We start from the raw sequence: 25,646 nt of genomic DNA, 5'->3' as shown, positions 1-25,646 counted from the left end.
AGCTTTGTAGCAAAGTTGATTGCATCAGTGGCTCAGCGAGCCAAGTAATGCGTTGGCCCTTGTTTGGTATCCAACACAGAGTGTAGAAAAACCTCCTTTTACTAAAAACAGTCACTGTTTATAGAGACCAACATGTGGGCAAAGCCATTCCTCTAAGGACATTTAACTAACACACACAAAACACACTGACCGTCAGGCTTCTGTCCCCTAGTCCTTCTGGTTGAAGAATTCCATGCCCCGTGTTTCGGATCTAGCAGAAGGGAGGGTGATAGAAATGGAGGTGAGCGAGAGGGAGGGGAATGCTTGGGGCAGGTCAGACACTTATGAAAAAGCGGCGGGTTGGCGGGTGGTTTTCCGAACGGCTGATAACACAAAGCAAGGAGCTCAGCTCCGGGGCATCCCTGCCCCACTGACCGGCACGTGTCGCTTTGCAGAGATGGATTTAACATGTGGGGGGGCTTCTAGTCTCCTGCTCTTTGAAGGGAGGAGAACGCTTTCTCCCGCTCGCGGCGTTTCGGTTCGCTGGATCTGTCAGGACTAGCACCCACAGGCTTCTTCCCTCCTGGCGGGTGGGAAACCAAAACAGGCGAAGGACTGGAAACCTGGCTGGGAACGTTCAGCATGAGAGCGCGTCCGGGGTGGGGTGGGGGAAGGGATTCTGATCTCAGTTTCTCTGGTATAAATCCAGATTGTCTCAGGGTTACTCCGGGTCTGAACCAGCTCCCGAGACCAGAGCCTGGCCAGGGTGTGGCTGGGCCGCTTCACTGGCCCGGGCAGGTGTCAGATTCGATCTCCAAAGCCCCTGATGAGTACAGAGTAGGAAGGGATCCAAAGGAGAAGGAAAGACCAGCAGGTGGGAGCCGTCGCGCTCAGCACCAGCCACATGGTGCTCTGATTCAGTAAACAGATACACTGCTGTGTGCTAGGGATGGGCACATCTTCGTCCTAACGAATGCGGGCAGGCCAATCGAGAGTAGAGCTGTGGTCACGTGACCCTCTAGGTGTTTAAAGGACAAGTCCCTTTAGGGAAAGCAAGAGAGGGGGAAACAGAGGCAAAGTAACTTGTCCCAGGCCACCCAGCAGGACAGCGTCAGAGCTGGGACTTGAACTCATGTCTCCTGACTCCCAGTCCGACCCTGCCTCTCAGACGCTGTGGTATGGCTCCCTCTCCCCATTCCTACCAACACAGGCAGTTTTCTCAAGAACATTCCCACAATTCCAGCAGCCCTTGTCGCTGAGAAAGCAGCTGTCCCCCCCCCCCACCCCAAGTAAACCCATTTACTCATGTAGCCTCCACGTGTGCGAATTGACTCCCACAGGCATACGGGCAGGAGAGGGTTAATGCGCTGGGCTGTGGTACTGCATAACCCATGCTGGGATACCAGCTGCCCCGCCAAAGGCCATCTGTGCGTCTGTGTTTATCTTGGCGTGTCTCCTGACTTCTTCCTTCTCAAGAACCACACTGGAAAGAGAGCACAGCTGGGAAAGGGGCTGCAGACAGCTACAGGCACTCACAAGCTGTGGGGAGAGGGAATTCAGAAAGGCCCACGTAAAGGTCGGGTGGGGGACACACACACACAGAAACAGGTAACTTCCCTCTTTGGAGAAACCTTCTCCAATTCAGCTATCTGCAACTCCCCAGCCCCAGCCGCAGGGGCACTGCACATGGGCAGAGCAGGTGAGAGAAGCGAGAGACGAGTGTGAGCTGCATGTGAAGATGTTCTGTATCCATCACAAATCCCTCTCCAGGGAACCGGCTGCAGCATCTGCTAGAGATTTGGACTCGTTTTATGGGCACGGAGAAGCTTCGAGAGCAGGAACATCTTCACGTAAACGACCATATGCAAAAAGAGGGGGAGGATGGAAAGGTGGGCCAGGACATGGGGTGGGTGGATGACAAGTCTGGGGGACCTACTCCATACTGGGGGATGTGGTTAGCACTGCAGGCCCTGCTAGCTCTGTGTAAATGGCCCAGAAGCCAGGGAAAAGCTGGGAAAAGGAGCTAAACTTGCCTTCTTTGGGCATGAGCCAAATTCTAATCAATGGAGGCCAGGAGGAGACATCCCCTGGGGGCAAGAGAACCCATATCTGCAGGGTTTCAGTTTCTTGCACGTCCCTCTGAAGTAGCAGGTGCTGCCCATGCTTGGAGACGGGACAGTGGGCTAGATAGACCACGGGGCCTGATCCATTCTGGCAGCTCTCCTGCTCCTGTGGAAACGCTCTGTTCTGACACCATCACTGAACGGGGGACAAGCCAAAAGGGGGATTCGCAGGAAGCTGGGAAGCTGCTGGCAAGAGTAAATACCCACTTGTGAAAATCATGGTGAAAAATGGGTCCCACGCAGCCCTGCTCCTGGGGGAGATTCCCCACGCTCTGGCAGCCAGTGGGATGCCACGGAACTCGCTGTTGGAGGATGCATGCTGGTTATGGGGGCAGAAGGTCAGTGTGTGGGCAGATGTGGAAACAGGGACAGAAAGGGAAGGGGCGAGGGAGCCCAGAACTAGCTGGGGTTGTCTTCGATGGACCGAGCCCCAGGAAAGTGCTTCACGGCACTTAGATGCAAAGCGGAGGCCAAGTGGTGTGGATCCCATCACACGAAGAACCTGCAGCTCTCCACATCGACGTCACTTGGAGTCTTTAAATCAAGACAGGATGGCTCTCTAAAGAGGCTGCCCAGGCTCCACCCTGAAAGATGGGCCGGACTGGAGGCAGGAATCCCAGCAGAGGGCATCTGACCTGTGTTATACAGGAGCTCAGACTGGATGAGCAGCAAAGTCCCTCCTGGCCATAACATCTCTGAAAGGCTTCTCTCCTAGCAGAGCTTCGCACCTCCTCCCCGCCCCGGTACCCCTGTCTGCCCCACAGGCAACGCTGCTACTGCCCACCAGGCACCCTGCAGGCAAACAGCGAGTCAGGCTCTGTCACGGAGCTGGCATTTCAGGTGGCTCTGCCAGCGCGGTGGGGATGGGGAGTAGAGCAAGACTGAAGGGTCTTTGGGGTGGGGACTGTCTATTACTCTGTGTTAGTACAGCACCTTGCACAGTGGGGCCCTGATCTCGGTCGGTCCCAGGCACTACCGTCAGGTAAATAAATAATACTATTATGGGGGAAGTGATGGCTGTGTAAAGGGCAATGACTCAGGGAGCAAAGCATCCACTCAGAAGATGATTAACAGCAGATCCTAGGGATCCGGGCTTAACATTCTGGATGGGCAGGGGCGGGGGGTGGGTTAGACTGTGGCCGAAGCGCCAGTTTGTCCAGGGTGGACTGGACTGGTCTGGCTGGGGGTGGGGGGGTCTGATTTATATTGAGCGAGGAGGATGAAACCTTGGCAGGGGTTCTCCACGTTAATGGGGACCCCACAGATGGATTTGGTCCACATGTTACCTTAATCCACCCCCTGCACCCCATGTTTAGTCCATGTTATTTGCCAGGCTGGTGGGTGTGCCCATGTCACCCATGTTACTATGAAGTCTCCCTGGTTATGGCATGCTCCTTCCAAAAGACCAATAAGCTCGTTCTTCTAGGCCCCATTCTGCCAGGTCAGTACAATTCTGCATCATGCAGAACCACATAACCGTGATCTCCAAATGCGATTGCTCTGACAGTGCAGCGGCTTGGCGAGATTTCAAGCCCAGGCCCAGAGATTAGCAGAGGGCAAGGCTCTGCCATGGCTCCTGAGCCCAAGGACCAGACAGAACAGACGACAAATGAGTAGGGACGAGGCTGATGGTCTGAGGGCGACATTTGCCTTATTTTGGTAACGCAACCAAGTAACAAACCATCGCCCCTGAGGAGCCTTGTCTGGTCCCTGCTCCTGCCCGACTCCAGCCCTGCTCACAAGATGGACTGAACTGAAATGCACAAAGCTACCGACTCCTTCCTGGCCCCCACCACTCAGCCCCCCAGCAGGTACCGCCCACTCTGCCTTCTGGAGGGGCTCCCCTGGTTTTGATTCATTCCTCCTTTGGCCTGCATGTGTTTATGCAGAGAGGGGCATGGTGAGGGTCCCACTGGCACATCCATGGGTGTAGCAGATGCTATAAAATGCTGAATTACTGACATGTCGCACTTCCATCTGCAGGTCTTCATGGACCAACAACAAACCTTAAACCCTATAACTGGGAGCATTACACAGGGGGTGAATTTTCACCCCATTCGAGCAGCTGCAGGTCTCCAGATCCTACAGGCTGCCAGGACAGTGTTACCATTTCTGCCGTTCGTCACATCCCCAAATCAAACCTTCCACCCCAGGCTCCCTTTAAAAAAGGCCGAGCACCTTGTGCAGAAAAGTGTCCCTTACCGAGATACTGCCCTTTGCCTTCCCGGAATGGGGGCCCCAGGGGCCCTTTCACCATGGGCTGCATGTATTTCACTTGAGCATATCCTCCACCTCCAGCGCCTCCTCCGGACACCGAGCGGATGCCTGCCACAAGCAGCAGCAATGAGACAGCTTCGGAGAGCATCCTGGCTTCACGGCTAGTCTTCCTGTGGAGAAACGGGAACAAGGTTAGGGAGACAAGGAAGCCTGGAGTCCCTTCAAGGCCATGAATAAAAGGGACTCAGGCTGTTGTGGCAAGTACTCAGTTTGGAGTAGGTAGGTCTGAAGGTTCCCAGTGTGCCAGGATATAAACCCGCCCAGCACTCACGGTCCATGGGGATGGGCATGCTAGAAAAGCCTGAACAGAAGACACTGCTCACCTGTGCAAACTCGGGGCTGGACCTACACTGTGTGCAGTGACTTACATCAGTGCAGAATGGGTGGATTCTGCTCTGCTACCAGTGTACACCCACTTTGCACTGGTGCAGATCAGGGCACAAGGTGCAGGGCAGTGAAGGCTCAGAGGACGTGAGTCTGGTATTTGCAGCATCCCAAGCGTTCCTGATAAGCTGCGTCAGGAAGCTGAAGTGACGCCATGTAGGCTAAGTCAACTTTATCTACGTATCCATTGGAAGATTTTAAGGCTGAGCATATCCTTAAAATGACTGTTGTCACGTGACAGCACATTACAGCACCATCTCCCCTTGTCACGGAGTCCCCGGGCGATGCTCTGGAACTGCTCCCCACAAAGCCAGTCAGGACTTTGGGGAGCCTCCTCTCCCTTGGAGCAGACTGTCTTCAGGGCAAGAAGCTCACACGGCTTCACCTCCTGGGAGCATTCAGCATATGCCCCTCCGTGCGCTTCCCACAGCGAGTCCGCCCAGGCGGGGTCCTGGGGAAGCCAAAGGGTTCTGCACCCCCACTTCGCAGTCAGACGTGACTCTCAGCCAGCCAGTAACACAGAGGTTTATTAGATGACAGGAACACGGTCTAAAACAGAGCTTGTAGGTACAGCAGCGAACGGGACCCCTCGGCCGGGTCCATTATGGGGTTCAGAGAGCCAGACACCTACGTCTGCCCTCACTCCTAGTCCCCCGAGAGCTCCAACTCCCAAACCCCCTCCAGTCCCTCCTTTTCTTGGCTTTGTCTCTTTCCTGAGCCAGGAGGTCACCTGATCTCTTTGTTCACTTTAGCTATTTCCTTGCAGGGGGGGAAGGGGCCCTGGCCATTTGTTGCCAGGGAGACAGAGTGTCAGTGATTTATGCACACTGGCCTTTCCCCACCACCTAGAGACTTAAGAAATGCATAGGGGAAACTGAGGCACCCACACAGTATTCAGAGGAAACATTAAGAACAGTCCCACTTCGTCACACCCCTACACTGCATCTCCCTTGTGCCAGAGTCGTTTCACACACGGGTCTTCAAACTGCTCTTAGAGAGTCACAACTGAAGGGACCTGGGCCAGATTGGAGCCAGGGTACCAGAGCAGAGACGCAGTGTATCAGATCCTACAATACCAATCGCTGACTACACATTTGATGGTGAAGGAGCCATTACCATCTGTGGGTTAAGTTACAAAACAATGGACTCCATCTAGCAATAGATTGGGATATTCTGGAAAATGCCTGTTAAAAATGCAGTAATACAGTTTTAACTGGGAAAGCTAATGAGTATAGAGAGAAAGGCTGTTCTTGTGGGGAGCACACCGGACTGGGTCTCAGATGATCTAGATTAAATTCCTGGGTCTGCCACAGAACCACTGTGTGACCTTGAAGAAATCCTTCAGTTATAGTGGGTCTCAGTTCTGCAGCCTGTCAAATGGCTATACTAATTCTAAGTCCTTTGTGACTTTTGCTTAGGGCATGTGTACACATGAAAATTAATCTGGATTAAGGTAAAGTGTGGATTTAAAAGGGACTAACTATTCCTAGTTGCCTCCATGGGTGGATGGTCTTCTTCCAGAATAAAAGTGCCTTATTCTGAATTAGCATAACCCACTTCCAAGTGGAACAAGAGCATCCACACATGGAGTTAATCAGGAATAGTTATTGTGGTTGCAGAATAACGCCTCATTGTAGATAAACCCTGAAATGCTCAGCGCCTTGGACAATGGGGCCTTGAGCTTGGCTGTGACATCTGGCTGCCATGGTAATGTAACTAATAAATACTAATAAGGTACCTAATATATAGTTTCAAAAGTTACCCAAGTGAATGTTCATCTCAGGTAAATTATACCCGTGTTATGAACTTCCAGGAAGGAGGGTTTTTTTAAATTAAAAAAAAAAATCCCTCTGAGCTGAGAGTTGTTGTCACATCTCTCTACTGAACAGGATTTCCTCTAACAAAAAACGTGTGTGCTTAGGATTTGGCTCTCGAAAAAGATTTCAGGTTCCAAGTCCGGGCCTCACTCTGTGATTGAAACCTTAGAGGCACAGAGCTCTGTTTGCTCTCAGACTGGACAGTGGGTTCACAAATGCCTGTAGCTTTTGGCGGCCAGCAACCTGAAAAATTAAATGTCAGAAACAAATTCCCACTCCAAGGTCTGCCAGCGCTAGTAGCTTTCCGCTGTGGTGCTTTTTAAACAACAGGAGTTTGTTTGGTCAAGTACTTATGAGAACCTTGGATTGTAAAAGCACCGAGGGTTATGATGCTCTGGAACACCAGACTCCAACTTGAGTGCCTGTTTATATAAAATAAATACCCTCCATGAATACATCTTTCCTCTAGCAACACTTTCCGTGCCAGGCCAGCCCCAAACAGAGAGCTGCAAACAGATTGATTTGCACGAACGAACATTTATTTTCAGAAGCTTAAATAACAACACACAGCGCCAAAGAGCTGATCCCCGTAAGAACTGAACCGTGGTTGCTATTAATAAGAATTAAGTGCTTGGCCTTTCTGTTCCTAAGAAAAACCGAGCAGAGCAGTTCCTCAGCTGGATTTGATCGGCATTTCCTGAACCATTGCCACTGAAACGGCAGCAGAAAGCTGCGGCATGAGAAAACAAAACCAAATACAACAAAATTGAACGAAAGAAAAAAAGAGAAAAGAAAAGGGCGAAACCCAGGACGGGGCAGTTTCTGACGCTGCAAACTCTAGGCAAAGCCATCAAAGGTCTTTAATGAAGACCCCGCGCCTTGCAGCACTTGCCTGCTGCCCCAAGGAATGTTTGCGAAGTCTCGTTTTATTAGCTCGACCTGCAGAACAGTGCTCCAGTGAGTCCACGTGACTGGCAGCGAGGTGGGGAGCTGAGCTGGCGTGCCGACGCGCTGAGGTAAAGGGTTTGCTCTGGCTGCCATCTTCAGGCGTCCATGTTTCCACGCAGCCGTCTCCTGTCCCGAGGGGAGGAAATGGCTCCTCGCAAAACGCGGGCGAGACCCGAGTGAGCCGTTCTGGGGCTGTGGAGCTCACAAGTGCAGCAGGTGGTTCAACTTACTGGGGCCCACGAGGGAGAGGATTTGCTCTTCCGTACACCATAGACAATGAGCGAGGTGAAAATTCGATGCCTGGCTCATTCTGCATGGGGCTAATGCCTCAGTCAGATGGGCTGTTTTCTTAGCAGCTGGCGGGGTCTAGTCCTTAATGGACAAACTTTGCAGGCAGGAGACCTGGGTTTTATTTCTGATCTTGCTACTAACTCACTGTGTGACGTGGGATAAGTCACTTTCCTTCTCCGTGCCTCTGTTTCCCCTGGGCCAGTAAGGCTGTCCTACTTTGCTGGGGGGCTGTGAGGTTTAATTAACTAACATGCCTGGGGTTCTTCCTATGAAAGATCCCAGCGATGCAGACACTATTGTTCCCAGGCGGCAGAAAGAGCTAAGCTCAGAGGCCATGCTGCTAATCGGGCCTGAAAAGCATCACTGGACCCAAGTCCCCATGGGAATCTGTGCCCAAACTTTGCAATTCAGGTGTTTTAAGGATGGCCCAGGACTGTAGGTAGATCTGAGCAGCTCCAAGCCTGGCAGGCACACCCCTGCTGAGGCGTCTCCCTAGAGTCAGGTCATGAAAATAACAAGCACCCAGGCAGTTTCACAGAGTGTCATCCTTAAGGCCCAATCAGTGTCCTGTATGTCCTGGGGGTGGGGCATTTCTGGCACTCCAGGAGGGGGTGGAGGGAGGGGTTTGTCACCCCTGAATAGTGCTGGGGTGGAGCATGCTGAGCAAAGGGAATTGCACAGGCATTGTCTCTGGCTCCCACCGGGTTGGGAAGCACAGCGGCAGTGCTAACTGGCCCCTGTTGCTTGCCCTTATGAATGCACCCACCCTTCACAGGGATGCTGGGTAGGAAGGGGTTCCCCAGCACCTTCTCCCCCATCTAGGAGGCCTCTGCTCAGGGTGCTGCCTGAGTCATCTGGGGCCTGACCCTGTGAGAACACCAAACGCTTCCTGCAAATCAGTGGGAGCGGAGCGTGCTCAGCGCCTCGTCCTTGGTTAACAGAGAACCGGGGAGGCAGACAGAACGCGCCTATCAGCTGAGCACTGGGACTGGCTGCTCACGCCCACAAAGCAAGTTCAAGATTTCCTCTCGGGAAAGCAAATGAAAAACAGAGGCCGGGTCTACGCTACACAATGAAGACGGCCTAACTTACGTTGGCCTACAGCTGCCGCAGTAATCACATCGCTTGAGCATGTCTAGACTCTTTCCTCCTGGTGTCGGCTGGTGCACGTCCCCACCCAGAGCGCTTGCACTGACTGTACAGTCAGTGTGGGGCATTATGGGATGGCTTCTGAAAGGTAGCAACAGTCGATGTCAGCAACACCGTGTCTACACTGACACCGCGTCGACCTAACTACTTTGACATTGACTCTACGCCTCTTGTGGAGGTGGAGTTATTAAGTCAGCGTAGCGGGCAAGTTATGTTGGCAGGAGCAAAATTTTAGTGTAGACACTTCCATGGTTGGGTCTATGTAAGCTGCCCTGCATCGACCTGAACTCTGTAGTGTAGACCAGGCCAAAGAGAAGCCATGAATGTCAGAGACTAGAGCTGGGAAATCAGACTTCCGTTCGCAGGCCGGTAACAAACATCCCACACGCTTAACAAAAGGTTTCCAGAGAACGTGAGATAGGCGTCTCCACCCTCAACCATCCAAGGACAGAGCCATGAAAGGGAAACCTAGCAGGCATTAAATGTCCCTTCTGAGTGGAGAACTAGGGAGAAAGGCAGAGCTCCAGGGTTATTTCCAGTCTCTTGAGCTCCTATGGAAGTGCCTAAGTGCAAACGAGAGGCAGCATGAACAAGGTGACCTATGTCATGAGGCTGTAATCTAGGAAACTATTAAACAGCACTGGAGAGAGATTTCCTGGAACAGCTCCAAGGCTGGGCTCAAAAGGAGAAAATTATTTTGTGGCCTCTAACCCTGAGGTTAGAAGTTTCAAAGGAGAGCTCAGAAGCTGGCCGATCCTCGAAGCGCTGCTCGTGTCCCAGGGGAAACATTCTATTAGGAAAACCTCTGCTTGCAGGTCAGAGGTTTTCAGCATCGTTCACCCCCTCCTTTTTTATTACCAATGCTACTGATGTGAAAATAGGATCTTTCTCACGGAGTTGTTCAGTGAAGGGAAGAAGTGAGGAACAGTGGCCAGGGCAAAAGGTCTGGGAATCTCTTTGTGAGACTGTAGGTGAGTTATTTCCTCTTTCTACGCCTCAGTTTCCCCATCTGTAAAACCAGGGAAACTATTGAAGCTGGACAAACACTCTAGAAGCTGGTAAAAAAAAAAAAAAAAAAAGCTAAATCTTTTTGCAAGAAATTTTCACAACAATTTTTGGCTGAAATTTGTACAATTATTGACCAATTCGAATAATGACCCTTCCCTTCCTACACGAAGCCCCTTGTGAGCTAGAGATGACATGATTCAAGGATGATGCATTATGATTATCTACTTTTTTCTCATGTGATCTCATAATTGTCACTTCGTGATGTCATAACTATTGCGAGAACCAGCTGATATAGTGCAAAAGAAAACACATCCTGCAAATCCAACATTACCACCACGATAATATTCCCCCTTGCTTGGATGAACTCCAGACCCAGTGCAGCCAATGAAAAGCACCAAAAACCAGGCATAATTGTGGGCGTGAGCTTGCAAAACAACTTAGCAGCAGACGAGATCTTAGGTTGCGTGTGTGAGTGTCAAATCACAGGGCTATGCTCTGTCTACAGCACTGTAGTGACCACACCTGGAATATGGGGCCAGATCCTCACGTGGTGTAAATTGAGGCCAATGAAGCTATGCAGGGGAACGCGGGCCATTGCATTCAGTTTTGGGCACCTTTGTTACTAGAAAGATGTTGACAAACTAGAGAGAGAGCTCAGAGAAGGGCAACAAAAATGGCAAGAGGATCTAGGAAGAGAGAATGAAAGAGCTACACCGGTGTAGCTAAGTGGGCTGGAAACATGATAACTCATCTACATATAATTAGCAGGCATACACACCAGGGTGGGAGGGAGAGGGAATATTTAACACAGTCAAATGAGATGCCACCAAGAGTGATGGGATGAAATCAAAAATAGGTCAAACATCTGAAGAACTTCTTACATGCCTGATCTCTAAGACAGTGGAGGAATCTCTCAAGGGAAGGGGCTGAAGCCCAGTAGTTGGGATGTTTAAAACTAGACAGGAGTAGCCACTAGAAAATATGTGGAAGGAAAGTTTCCTGCTATGGCCTTTGGGAGGCGGCTTGGACGGGACCTCGCACTAGCAGCTCTAATTCCATCTCTATCTTCCTGACTCTGGGAGTGACCATACGGGTGATGACTTAGGTGCTAGAGAGCGAAGCAGGCATGTTTCCTTGGGACCAGCCGAGTCTAGCTGCTCCCTCTGGGCTTTGGGAAGAGGTTGGAAATCCCTTTGGTTTTGCTGTTCATGACGCCGGGGCCGGACTCAGGATTAAGCTTAGGGGAGGCTGTGTGATTGGCTGGATGGGGCACAGGCCAGGCAGTCAGGAGACCTGGGCTCTATTCAAGTTGCTGCCCATTCCCCCTCCCGCTGCCTGTCTATTTAGACTGTGAATGCTCCAGGGCAGGGGCTGTCTCTCCCAGCGCGCCTGTACAGTGCCTAGCCCGGCGCTCATTTGGGGAATGACACATGTAACAAACCCTACTGAAGAGTCACTCCGCCAAGCTCAATGGAGTTGTATCAGCATGAAGCTGGTGTGCATCAAGTCTTAGGGCCTCGGAGCCTCCTCTCCAACCTCCTGCAGCCCTTTGCCCACTCCCACAGGGCACAAGCAAGCCAGATGGCAAGCGTCACAGCCTGTTTCTGGACCCCTGTGTATCGCCTTGGGGAGCAGAGGCTGCTTCTCATCTCCCCACGCACCGCCGCCTCGCCTGGCTTTAGACTCCACATTCTTCCCAAAACTCCACAGCTTTCGCTTAAACCAGAACATCGACACAGTAATGAGCTCCCAGCTGCAAAGAGTTCTGGGCTTTGGCCGGTGTCATGTGCATTTTTCCCCTGCAGTCCTTGAGCTGAACCCCGGGCACACACCCAGAGTACAAGCACCTACACCAGAGACAAACGCAAGGCGCTGCCTGAAGTTGCTACCAGGATTATTGCATTTCAATGGGTCAGTACCAAATAGAGCAGGGAATTAAAAACGCAGAAGGCTCAGACCTGCTGCTTTATCTTAAGCCAAACACAGATCTCTGCTACCAGCTCCCTTGACTGGCACCCAGAGCAGGTAGCTGAAGGGGGCGGGTGCATACGTCACCCCAGCCTGGAAGCTAAGAGGCCGAGCAGTTGAGAAACACTCGGAAGCTGACAGCTCTTGTTATTGCACTTACAAAACAGGCAAGAAGAATGAGCTTTCTGGGTCAGGCTCCAACACTCCCATCTGCTCTGCTCCTTTCCGGCCCCACGTAAGCTGCCAAGCGTCCAAACCCGACACAAACTCTACAGCGTCGACATGGGATTTGCTTCCTGGGGGGGATGAGGAGGAGTCACTTGCTCACTGAGTTCACATCACCCAGTTGGGCCTGGCCTTTCAGCGATGGGGAGAGGGGAGCAGCGAACTGCATTCAGGATGCCGCAGGCCGAGTCCAGTCACATATAAAATCCTCATTTGCATCCACCTGTTGAGTCCCCACTTTGTTCCCCTGCCCCAAAGCAGAAAAAGTCCCCTAGCCATTACACAGAAGGGAATTTGTGCTTTGCAGCGGCTTCTAGTCTCAGCCAGCTCTGCCACCCACCTTCAGCTCCCAGGAAAGTCACTTCTCCGCTCGGTTCCTCACTCTGCCCTGCCTGTGAAATCACACTAATGATCCCGACCCTCCCTTGACCAGGACACGGAGATCTGCGGTTGGGGAGCTCTGTATGGGTGCCGGGGAATCACTCACTGTTCTTTGCAGAGTCCGTTGTTGCAGCTTTAACACCAATATCCTGAACTGCAGATGCATTTCTGGTCAGTCCAGAGTCTAATCTCTAGCTCCTGGCGAACACCCATTCTCTGGATGTCTGCACGTGAGCAGCCTTCGGTTTGGAGTAACCTGCGAGGGAACATCCCTTTGGTAATAACAAGAGGCTAAATACTCACAGGCTCAGGGTTTAATACAACCGGTGGCGTGGTGCATGCAGGAGGAGACTCACTCAGAGATTGTTGCAAATATCCCTAGGTTGTGTCAGTCCTTGCACGTGACTTTGTGCAGTGCATAAAGGCAAGAAAAGGCAAAGTTACATAAAATACCCCCTAAATCAGTCCTGCTTTTGAGAGCCCTTTCCGGGGAGAACAGCTCTGTGGTTCTGGATCAACTGGCTTGCAAGAGGTTTTTACTGATTATTTCAAGGTGCTGTGCAGAGAGATTAAATGTGAGGTCCCTGCCCTGGGAAATTTACAATCTGACCCAGGCCAGACCCTGCAGACTCCTAATTACACCTTTACCTCCCCCACTGCCCTTCTAGCAAAGCAGCTGGGGACTGAGTTGACCTCTGTCAGACACATTCCCCCGGGGGTATATCGGTGTGACCCAGCCTAGGTTCGTTGGAGGGGCAGCACTCACTGGTATCCTACACACACTGCGAGGCTGGGGGGCCCTCTGCTCCCAGGGAAGTCGACGACAAAACCCAGGCTGATTTCAGGGGAGCAGGATTTAGCGGCCAGAGGTTAAAGGCTGGTCTTTAGCCAGTCTGTAGCTCTTTTCTCCACGATGAGCTGAGAGGAGCTTGGATGAATGCCCGGCCCATCTCCCCGCCGCTCAGCCTGGCCACGATCCTCCCCCACTTTGCTGGGGCAGGCAGGGTCACAATGGGGAACGCGCCCGCACTTCTCAACCGTGAGGGGCTCGGGACGATCCCCAGGAGGGGTTCTCTGTTGGGCGGGTGAATAGCCCCCAGCTTTGGGGGGGAAGTAAACCTTTCCCAGGCCGCTCTCCAATCAGAGATCCTCTCTTCCTGGCACTGACTCTGCAGCCCAGGTGAAATCCAATCCAGGGCGGGATGGCGCACAGAGGGAGCTGCCATCACTGAGTTTCGCAGAGGGAGTAGCAGCATGTTCATAGGCTATTTCCCAGCCCTCTGATGCCCCGGCAGTTATCCCCACACTGGGGTGAACCGGGAACCCTGTCCCTTTGACGCCACCCTCTCATGGCAACAACGCAACAAGAGACCACAGGAGGCAGCATGGCCCAGGGGTAGCACACGGGAGTGGGACTATGAAAACATGGGGTCTATTCCCAGCTGCGTCACTGATTTTCTGGGTGACTCTGGACAAGTCACTTAAGCTCTCTATGCCTCAGTTCCCCAGCTGTAAAATGGGTATCAACTTTGCTTTGTTAGTTTAAGATTGTAAGAACTTCAGGGCAGGGACTGTCTCTCGAATGGGGCCTTGATCTTGACTGGGGGGTTGCAGATGCTACCGTAATACACTTAATAGCAGCTGTTTGATATTTGCATAGCGTGGGCTGGTTTCTGATGAGGATTGTCCAGGCTCTCTGCAGTTCTCTCCCTTGGCCATGCAGACACCACAGCTACACCAATTCCTTTATTGCTGACCAGCACAGTCAGCCCTTTGCTGAGCAAGGGGCAGATGTCCAGTTTTAGACATGCACAGATCTACCCCCTGTACTTCCCATGATCACTGCAGAGCTCCTCCAGTCTTAACCCAGGCGCCATGTGCAACCGTAACCCGCTGGCAGTGTGCACCATGCCATGGCAGCTTGTCATTCCCTAGGCTTCCCCTTTCCCAGTGTTCAGATTTACACCCTCTATGATCTGCTCACTATCACCTCATGGTCTTGCTCGGTCAGAATCTAACCTGTTGGTAGATGCCAAGGGGCAGCCTGGTGCCTGAAAGCCAGTGTCTGGACCTTTTAAATCTCAATTTCCTCTCCAGGCTGCTTTAACCCCCGTTCCCCTCTGTGCATTAAAATACCCTGGGAAAGCTCCAACTCAAAGTGTTTTCCAAAAAGGGCCTTTACAGCTGCCTGGCTTTTCACTTGCTGCTGCATTGGGGAGGCATGGGGGGGCGGGGGAGGTTCGCTGCCAAAGGCAAACGGGTACAAGTGAGTTTGCCAGGACCATGCGTTTCACGTTTCTGCAGCGTGAGAGCTCTCGAACACAAGGCAGAGAGCATCATTAGCGCCACTTGGGGTGTGTGTGGGGGGTTTTAGCTCCTCTCTTCCAGGACACCCCCTTGCAGAAGCCAGGAGGATGAAGCAGACAGGGGGCTTTGCCAAACCTGCATCAAAAGCAAAACAAAACAGATCTCTCGGTCTGGATTGTGGTGAATTGCTGTCAGCTGAGAGGCTTGAAGGATGGTGCATGTTTCCGATGACAGCCGTGTCTGAAAACAAGCTCGCAGCTCCGAGATTCCTTTCTTGGGGACGTTTTGTTATGGTTTGGTTTTTGCACTGAGTATTGGAAACAGATGCATTTTAAATAGATCCTGTAAACCCTCCCACCATACGGTTTTATTCCCTTAAGTAGGAGGGGTAAGTGGGCTTGAAAAGGAAAGACGTGAGCCTTCAAGACTTGTCCCATCTTCCCTGCAGGCAAAATTTCCACTCTAAGAGCTCTGGCTGCCACAGTGGGGCCGAAACACAGCCTGAGCTACGGTTCTGAGTCTATTACAGGCATGATTGACAGGGCAGAGAGCACTGGCTAGTTCTGAGATCTGAAAGACAATAGCTGAAATAGGGCTGCTTCTGCAGTTTACTGTGCATAATCTCACCCGTTTGGTGCACGATGCTGCAGAGCCCATCCTGATGAGAAAGGGGATGTTGTCTAGCAGCGGCTGACCGAAACGTTGCTGTAGGTTATTAGGCAGTGAGCCTAGTATTTAGGGCAAGACCCTGGGCCCCAGGACTCCTGGTTTCTAGTCCCAGCTCTGCGACAAACCTTGCTGACTTGGTCTTCATCTGCATGAGAAATTTGCACCTGTTTAATCTTAAATTAGTTTTAAACCAAGTTAGTCAAACAGGTACAAGCCCCCCCCCCATATAGACACACTTAGTTCAGTTTAAGAGTGGGTTGTTTCAGGTGAGGTTAAACCGATTCCCAATTGAATGACAGGAAACCAAACGGGCCTGGTTTAAACCGAAATAAGAGTGTCCACGCAGCCTTTTGCACTACATTGGATTAAAATTGCACCGTTGGGGGGAGGGATAGCTCAGTGGTTTGAGCATTGGCCTGCAAAACCCAGGGTTGTGAGTTCAAGCCTTGAGGGGGCCATTTCGGGATCTGGGGCAAAATCAGTACTTGGTCCTGCTAGTGAAGGCAGGGGGCTGGACTCAATGACCTTTCAAGGCCCCTTCCAGTTCTAGGAGATGGGATATCTCCATTATTTAAAAATTTATTTAAATTTAAAGTTAGTCAAACTGTGCAACTCTGCCTGTAGGCCGACCCTTCCTGTATGCGTGAGCAGCACCTAGCACATTGGGGCCCGATCTTGAAGGGGGACTTTAGCCACGACTGCAATGTGAACATTACATAAGAACGACCGCACGGCCGTTTACGGTCTGTGTAGCTCGGAGATGTAGGTTTTTACGCGGCCTCTTCCAATGCCTTAAAATGCTCTAATTTGTTCATCTTTCCCTGTATTCTAACCATCGCCAAGGGCCCCGAGTGCACTGGATGGGCGAGCTACCCTCCTGGCAGCCGGTACAGAGCTAACATCTGCTCTCCAGGGTGAATAAACAGCCCTCAGAGACAGGTGAACCGGACAGTCTGTCCAGACACACCTTTACAGTCCTGTCCGTCAAGCCGGCGTGTTTTCTAAATGAAGCACCATGAGCCAACATGGCCGCCCATTGGCTGCACAGTTCTTTGTGCCTCACAATACAGGCGGTTGGTCAATTGCCCAGGCTCAGCTGGCTGCAGGCCTGAATCAGCTGTGCAGAAAACAGGCATGAACAGCCTCCAGCCAACTCCTTACAAAACACTAACAACTTAGCGTCGCTGGTGGACAAATCAGAAGCAGAGAGGGATTCTGGGTGGCAGGAGCTTCCGTTCAAACAGATTTGTGTAGCTTCCAGCGCAGTGGGGCCTCCGTCCTGGCTGGCTTCTAGGTGCTACCGCAATATAAAAGTTAAGGGCTAGAGGTGCCGAGGACGACGATCCAGGGCCAGTTTCTCAGCTCTGCTGAACTCAACGGCGCGACCCAGGTTTACACCGGCTGAGAGCTCTGCTCATAATATTTAGTGCTTCTAGGGCACCTGCTGTCAGACAAAGGCATTTTAAAGCCGGTCTGACCTAATGGCTAAACATCGTGACAGGGTCAATTTAGGGGTGTTTTAGGGAATGGGGGGAGAGTGTTTTTTTCAAAGGCCAACATTACATTAATTGCAGTGATTTATACAAAGATCTATTAGCCCCCTCCCCCGATGTTTTAGTTCCATCCCGCCCCCCGCCCCAACACACAGAGGGCTTGGTTCCTGCTACTGGAAAAGTGAACAAGGCAGATGTCACCCAAACCCACGTTGCTGGGCAGCCACAGGCCTCCTCTCCTGGAGCCCCATGGCCTGACATCAGCCCCTACTCCCAGCGATTCATTTATGAAACTGATAAATAACCCACATGTGTTTCGACTCAGGAGGGGGAAGTAGGCAGCGGCAGCTGCCGGGTTCTTTTATTTATGACATTCTGTCACCCATTGCCTGGGCCGTAACACGTTCCTCTCCAGTCCCAGGCTCCTCGCTGCTGGAAGCTGCCTCGCTCAACCAAAGGCCACACCGTACCGATGCGCAGGTAGCGTTCCAGTGATCATACCAGAAGGGGGGACAGGGAGAGCTGTTCTCCATCTGACAACGCAGCAGCAACGCTGTTACGAGGCATTTCCCCTGGCTCCCTCTGCGTGATGGAAGCTGATCCGCGAGCTGCATAATGTGCTGCAGCCTTAAACATATTGCATTCGTTCTGGTTTCCTTTAACGAGACTGGGTCGCCCTTAAATACATTGTATGATTAATGCCCCTTGCCCCTGCAGCAACGTACATACGAGATGCTTTTCAAGCCAGAGTGTGTAAAGCATGCATTCATTTTTATACCTGTGAACCCTCCATTGCACGCCTGCCACTCCAGGAGTGCCTGCTCATAGAGGTGCCTGTGTAACCCACACTTACACAGTGTGGTGTTCGGTCTCCCTCAAGGGGCTGGGCTATAGGGAGGTTTATGAGTCTGCTACTGGCTTTAGCAATAGATGCAAAGGCCCCAGATACAATCCCTGCTACTGTTGACCCTGGCAGGGCAGCACTGGTGTCACCCCAGACCTTGAGATGCACCCCTCAAGAACATGCAGAAGTACTCACAGGCTATTCAACATCGGGCCCTTATTGTCTTCAGCTAGTAACAGAGAGGGCCTTTGAGTGCTATGTGCAAATGATAATGGTTGTACACCTAATGCCACATTAACCCTGCATAAATCAACTGAACAAGAACTGGTTAGTAACCGGGGATGAAAAAGGTCTATAAAATCATGAACGGGGTGGAGAGAGTGAAGTGTTATTTACCACATAACACAAGAACCGGGGTCACCCAATACAATTAAAAGGCAGGTTACAAATAAACAAACAAACAAACAAACAAAAGTACTTCTTCACAAAACGCACTTCACGAATTGCCAGGGGATGTTGTGAAGGCCAAAAGTCTACCTGGGTTAAAAAAAGAATTAGATGAATTCATGGAGGATGGGTCCATCAATGGCTATTAGCCAGGATGGTCAGGGACGCAATCCCAGGCTCTGTGTGTCCCTGAACCTCTGACGGCCAGAAGCTGGGAGTGGACGACAGGGCATGGATCACTCAAAATTTCCCTGTTCTCTTCATTCCCTCTGAAGCATCTGGAACTGGCCCGTCAGAAGGATACTGGGCTAGAGGGACCTTTGGTCTGACCCAACCTGGCTGTTCTTAAGGCTGATGGCTTCTATCTGCAGGTATTAAGTGGAGCTGGGTTATTACAGGGCATCATCATGACAGTGTGCGTTATAGCAGCGCACAGAGGCACCAGCTGAGATCAGGGCCTCATTCTGCTAGGCGCTGTACAGACCCTGAGTGAGAGACAAGCCCTGCCCTGAAGAACTTAATGAGCAAATCAAGCACACCAGGGGAGGGTGATGGGACTTGCCCAAGGCCACCCAACAAGTCACTAGCAGAGTCAAGATCAGAAACCTTGTCTCCCAAGTGCCACTCCAGGCCCTTATCCACACGAAGGGGCTGGGATCCAAACTCTCCTGCTCTTCAAAGGTGTCTGGCTCTGAGATTTTGTGTGAGCCCATTTCAACCCACACAAATTCATGGGTTTGTGTATCTACCACAACTTTTTTGCTAAGCATCAGCAACCTAGGTTGCTGGCTGCCGTGAGAGGCCGCTGGGCTGAATAAAAACATGACTGGATGATTTTATGGCCATTTGTAGCTCTGCCAATGGACTAATAAGGAGAGTCAAATCTCATGCTTCAGGGCAAAACCTGACCAGCATCTGCAGCGCTCAGGCATTCCAGAGCTAGGTAGGTACAGAACAGCCAGAAGGAGCTCGTTTGCTGCCCTTCGCGCACCCGGTACGGGCTGCAGCCAGGCCAGGGTTGCGCTGTAACTGTACTAGGTTCTCCCCGGAAATGCCAGGAAACACGGCTGCTCGCTTAATGGGTTGAATACGACTCTTGCTGCCGGAACACCTGCCGTTTTAACCCCATAGGCTCAGAACGCCAGGCTGCTACTGCCCATTAATCCTGATCCCAGGTCACATGGGCATCTCCCGCTGACGTGAGCTCTGTCCCCACATGGACTCCAGGGCGCGTTTCTAAGCCAGCGGTCAGTTACTACTTTTGGAAAATGTCCTGGACAGTCAGTGCAGGAACGTATCTCGACCCACACTCCGACTCGGTGGCTAAAAGCTGTGGTGCGAACCACGTGGCCTGGTCAGCTCCAGACACCGTCTGTGTGCGTCCATCCCATGACAAACGCTCATTCACTGTGGCATCTAACGGGCTGCTCAGGACAGAGCCTTAGGCTGGCACAGGGTTATCCTTTGCTGAACTGGTTGCAGAGAGATACTCCCCCAACTTTGCCTGTGTTAGCCATTCCCCCTTGTTCCCAGGTCTCTGTATGGCAGGACATCCCAGAATGCATTGCTCCACATACGACTAGTGCTGCTCTGAGCATGCGTCCTCCAGGTGCATTTATTTCTTACTGAGGCACTGTGGGATAGTTACCCAGCATGCACCTGTGTTGATGCAGCGCGGTAGCTGCAGATGCACAAATGCAGCGGTGACTGCAGAAAAGCTGCAGTGTGGAGGCAATTTGGATGGTGTTATTTACAAGGAACCCAATGGCTGTGCCTCTAACTGGTTAGAAAATCACAGCTGTAAGATAGAAGGAGGACATAGCCTCGGAGACCGAGCAGGGAAAGGGAAGCCCTGCAATTGATGGTGGTGCTCAAGGGAATAAGAAAATTAAGCTATGTCTGGAATTTCCAGATGGGCCTGGTTCTATTTAGGCATCAAAATAAGCGGTTGGATTGTCAGAAGAACTGGGTGAGGGGGAAATCTGACTCTTACTTTGGTGCCGAAATGGGAGCTGAGCTGTTACATGTAGCCCTGGACTTTAGCAAACATGTGGCCCCTGTGTCTCCCTGCACTTTACAAGGCCTGAAAAATAGTCCCAGGCCCCAGCTTTTAGAGTGGCTGGTCACAAACTCAGAAGCGTCCCAACGAACAAAACCCCAAAGAAAGGCATGTGAATAAAGCGGACTGTGAAAATAAAAGACAAATGGCGAGGGAGGGGGAAGAGAGAGTTGAGAAAGGGACGAGGCTAGAGGCAGAGGGGCATGGGTCCTACCAGGTAAGGAAAACAAATACCTAACTAACTCAGGGTTTGGTTCTCTTTCTTTTATAGAGCAGAAACGGTATTTTTACAGCTGCAATCCCTTAAAATGGGATTTCCCCCCCTTTTAAACAAATTCCCATAAAATAATGTTTCATAAAAACAAGCGTTCCTCTTCTAAACCCCGAATATGAGAAGTAATAAAATCAACAAGGCCCTCTCTGCCCCAATGACAGAGGCTTGTTTAAATAAACAGGAAGAAGAGTCTGTCTCTCTAAACCGCTCTGTGAGATGTGACAATCTGCACTCGCAAGACAGCATGGGCTGTAAGACACAGGAACCGAATCACCAGCTCTAGGGCGATTCGGACACTAGCCTAGTACAGGCAGGTCAGGTTTGGCCCTCAGTTTGGATCTGCAGTTACATTAATTCACGGCAATGGGTGCAAGGGATGGAAAACACACGCCGAGCAGGCCAGGGGATGTAACGTACACCCATAGCTTACGTTTAGATATAGAGGCCCCTTTTGGAATAAAAGCAGAGCATGTCTCATCATCTGTTCTGGGGAAGGGGACGTCTCCTTGGATTTCTGGTAACATAAAAACCAACGATGGTGCAACCTTTCTATTCTAGCTCCTTTTAACTGCCCCAAAACTTTGTGAATGCAGAGCTAAGGTTGGCTAGTGCTGCCACGAAGTTGAGTTCAGCGCCACTCAACCCCCCTGAAAACAAGTTATGGTACATGACTCCCCCGCAAACACAACCTTTACTCTGCCCCCTGGAGCTGGCAACAGCCCCTGGGAATGGTTCACGAATGGTAGCGCTGTAGTACACTGTACTAGTTGGATCCGGGACGCAGAAACAGCCATGTTCCTCTGAGGACATGTCAGAGATCCCACTCGCAATGTGCCCCCTGGGGCAGGGCAGTGCTATCAGCCCCAGATTGCACACGAGGAACTGAGGCGCAAGAGTCTAGGTCAGAGGTGGGCAAACTACAGCCCGATGGGGGCCACATCCAGCCCTTGGGACCCTCCTGCCCGGCCCCTGAGCTCCTGGCCTGGGAGGTTACCCCTGGCCCCACCCCTGCTGTTCCCCCTCCCCTGCAGCCTCAGCTCGCTCCGCCACCAGCGCAATGCTCTGGGCAGTGGGGCTGCGAGCTCCTGGGGTGGCGCAGCTGCAGAGCCTGGCCTGACCCGGTCTCTGTGCTGCGTGGCGGCGTGGCCCAGCTCCAGCCGGGCAGCGTGGCTGTAGCACCGCCAGCCACCGGTGCTCCAGGCAGTGCAGTAAGGGGGCAGGGAGCAGGGGTGGTGGTCAGGGGGTGGGGGTGTGGCTGGGGGTCGGGGCGGTCAGAGGGCAGGGAACAGGGGGTTTGAATGGGGGCAGGGGTCCTGGGGGGGGGTAGTCAGGAATGAGGGGGGTGGGTTGGATGGGCCGGCGGGGGCAGTCAGGGGACAGGGAGCAGGGGTGGTGGTGGATGGGGCAGGGATCCCAGGGGGGCTGTCAGGGAACAGGGGAGGTTGGATGGGGCAGGAGTCCCGGGGGGGGGGGCGGATAGGGGGTGGAGGCCGGGCCACGACCCCCTCCCCTAACCGGCCCTCCATACAATTTCCGAAACTCGATGCAGTCCTCAGGCCAAAGAGTTTGTCTGCCCCTGGTCTAAGTGACTAGCCCAAGGTCACTCAGAAAGTCTGTGGCAGAGCTGGGACATGAACCCAGGTCTGCAGCTAGCCCCCAAACCACTGCACCAGCCTTCCAGTCTCCTACCTATAGGCCACATTCCCCCACACGCTGGGAATCAGCAATCCTGAGAATAGGTGGAAGGGGTGGGTTTCCTTTCTCTCTTAGCCTTCAGACACAGCGCACTCAGCAGCAGCAGACATACGGTAAGTTGGCTTTGAGCAATACCATTACAGGCCGGTTTCCATTCCTGCGTGCCACCTGGCCGTGCCGGGCAAGGGCCGGCTTTCTGGGCCATGTCTTTCCATCTCTAGGAGGTCATCCGGGGAAGCGTTGCCAGCAGAGTATGTGCATCAAAGCTACTTTTACAAATGTAGCTGGCTCGCGATCAGATGTCAGGCTGGCTAAGTGCTTAGCCCCTGGGACACCCACACTCAGACCCATTGATGTTTATAAAATCTCAGGGAGGGAGAAAGCGCCACAAACTGCTTCTCAGACCATGAACCTTGGCAACTGCGGATCACGTCCCGGGTCTAAAATAAATCTGCTTAAATGGGGTGTGAGAAACAAGCCATCGCTCACACATGACAAACGCTCCTGCTGCATTTTCCAGCCCCTTCGGCTCCATGGGGCCAAATCCAGCCCTGGTGGACGCCTGCCTGGACCCATTCTCTCCGTTCTTTTTGCCCGAGGAAAGGCACAGGGAATAGGGACTTTTTATTAGATCCAGATAAGAGAAAAGAAGGATCTTTATGGGGCTTATCTTGCAACCCTTACTCATGTGAGTAAGCGCTACAGAATCGGGGCCAGGGGCATAGGCATCAGTCCCTTCTGTGGCACCATACAGACCGAAGTCTGCATTTGCATTATAGCCACTAGCCCCCTGTTGCATTGCTGGCTGAGTCTGGGATTTTTGAAGCATGCCTAAATTCTATGCCTAAATTCAACGGGAATTAGCTGGATGCATAACTCTCAGCCTCCTTTGAACCTCTGCCCACTAGAGAGAGATTTGACCTGGGCCTGTGAGAGCCCCCTGATGTTTGGGACAAAACCCCTAGAATTGTTTATTAAGTGTCAGGTTTTGCAAAAGAAGTTTGAGTTTTGTAAAACAATCCTTCTCCCTTCCCCCGTATCTCAAAGGAAATTCACTCCTCACGACAACTTGCACACTTGCGTATTTCTAACTAAATAGCAGTGGAAACAAAGATCCCTGTTTGCAAGTCGTTCTGGCCCTGCTTTCTGGAACCGCCAGGGGACTAGCAACCCAAAAGAGTCACCCATCAGACCTGAAATCCAACAGTTCTGAGTTCTATCCAGAAACTGCTGGTTTTTTGGTTCTGAATTAGGCCAAGCAAGTTCTCACTCGCTAATTGATTTCTGGTTACAATAAATTAGCTCCCGTCTCTTTTCCTCCCCTCCCCTCACCATCCCAAATTGTCTTTCTGTCCCAATAAATAGTCTGTGAAGAGTATAAAACCAGAAACTTGTTGGCTGGTCAGAATTTCACAGATTCCCAGCTGTATAACAAAGCAATGAGCTAAAATGCCAGCTACGAGTGAGGAAGGTTGATGAGAACTAAGACTTAGAAAAATAACGAAGGTCAAAGTTCCTGGCTTCCTAGGTAGCCCCCAGTCCCAGGGACAATGATCCTGTAAGTGGAGATTTAAGAGAGCAGGAGATTCAAGCCAATATGAATTTACAAGGTTGTAACACAAGCTTCCTTGTCCAAGAGTTGTAAAGTATCACAGCCCAGACCTTGAAGAAAAACAAGGCAGATCCCCAGGCAGGGATAAATAACATGGGATGCCGAATGGAACTCTGAACTTGTCAGGCGTCCCTGCCACGACCCATTCAGGCTGGGCGAGTTTGACTGCGCTGATGGATTTGTTTAAAATGGAGATAATGCGTTTCATCCGCACACAATAAAAAACGGGACAGTAAAGAGAAGCAGGGTTTTACTGTCGATCCTACCTGGCCTTGGCAAAACAGGGGGAAAATATCATACGTGGTCAAGCCACATTTCTCATTAATAGCTGGACACCCAACCCGTATTTATGTGGGAGAAGAAACCCAGAAGAGGTAACACTCGAGGCAGGGAGTGACAGACAACGAAAGCTCCGGCAGTGCAGGAAAGTAAAGCTTTTATTTAGAAAAAAGGCAGCTAGCTCCTCTCCCTCTCTATGCTACCGGGTGCCTCTTATATGCTGATTTTTATCCTCCTTTCGAAATTAAAACCACCACCGACTGTGAATTAAGAACTCATACTCCGGCTAACTTCAGACAACCCCCTGAATTCCGAGCCTGCTGAACATTTGGGAGACTCAATGAAAGGTTAGACAGCACGTCCTGTTATTTATTCTAGGAAGCCTCGCACATAACTTGCTTGAGATTTCAGAGCCACCTTAACCGCTCCATTGACATCCCATTGCCTGACAAAATTTTTTTGCCACTGGTTTCCTACCAATAAAAGCAAATGTTCCTCTCCCCCAGCTCAGCCACCAACGTAGCCAGAAGGACAGTGCATCACGGCACAATACAAGCCAGTCAAAGTTTTTGCACAGTCCTGCCCTTCGCCTGCTACCCATAATAAGGGTTAAATACACACTCACACACTGAGCTTTAAGAGAGTCTAGGCTTGCAGCTGAGTCAATTTTCCTGACTATTAGATGGGGGACGGAGGGGAAAAACCTGCCTGGAATGGAGCTTTTGTTGGAAAAGAAGATGCAAGCCTTTCCTCTCTTGCCCCGGGTTGGAATGCGAAGTACCGAGAAGCTGGGTTTGTCTTTCACTCACCGACGGTATCCCGGAGCTGCGGTCTCTTGAGTCCAGCCTTTCCCCCCTACTCGCCGTAGCAGGACTTCATCGCACACTGAATACTTTTATTGTCCTTTGCCAAGCAGTGACGTCGACCCACTTGCATGTTTTCTCTCAACACTGGCATGCTCTGCTCCGGGACAAAGTGCTCGGTTTTAGCAGTTTGGAAGGGTTCTGTTTGGGGCTGGGGAAGGGCGGGAGGTTGACTGAACTTAGATTTCATCTTTAAAAAGCCTCTTACCCCAAAGCAATGCCTTAACGCAAGGTTGTGCTGCTGAATCCAACTTGAGCTTCACACCTGTCCAGAGTGGGAACAGAAGCAGGTACAGCTCATGCATGGGGATTTTCTCCTCTTTGGAAAGCCTTGCCTGGCAGTATAGCCCAGTGACTAGAACATTGGCTGGGGACACGAGAAACCTGGGTTTGTTCCTGGCTCTGGCCTGCTGGGTGACCATGGGCAAGTCACTGCCCCACTCTGTGCCTCAGTTTTCCCCATCTGTAAAATGGGAATAATGATGCTGATCTCTGTGAAGCGCTTTGAGCTCTTCTGATGACAGCTAGGTATTATCATGTCCCCACTTCTGCTG

At 51.6% G+C, this 25,646-nt stretch overlaps 1 protein-coding gene across 1 annotated transcript in view; it reads right to left on the bottom strand.

Moving 5' to 3' along the window:
- Positions 1-25,139, bottom strand: part of COL8A2 (collagen type VIII alpha 2 chain) — a 47,692-nt gene extending 22,553 nt beyond the window's left edge. The window contains exons 1-2 of the mRNA XM_034754176.1: positions 25,039-25,139; positions 4,305-4,489 (exon numbers count right to left, since the gene is read on the bottom strand). Coding sequence (XP_034610067.1) covers positions 4,305-4,467 — 163 coding nt within the window. The 5' untranslated portion in view covers positions 4,468-4,489; positions 25,039-25,139. The remainder of the gene's footprint in view (positions 1-4,304; positions 4,490-25,038) is intronic.
- Positions 25,140-25,646: the final 507 nt, after the last annotated feature.

The sequence above is a fragment of the Trachemys scripta genome, chromosome 20, assembly GCF_013100865.1.
Source record: "Trachemys scripta elegans isolate TJP31775 chromosome 20, CAS_Tse_1.0, whole genome shotgun sequence".
Taxonomy (NCBI): Eukaryota; Metazoa; Chordata; order Testudines; family Emydidae; genus Trachemys; species Trachemys scripta.
The sequence above is the reverse complement of the archived record's forward strand: the minus strand, read 5'-3'. Positions and strand labels throughout refer to the sequence as shown.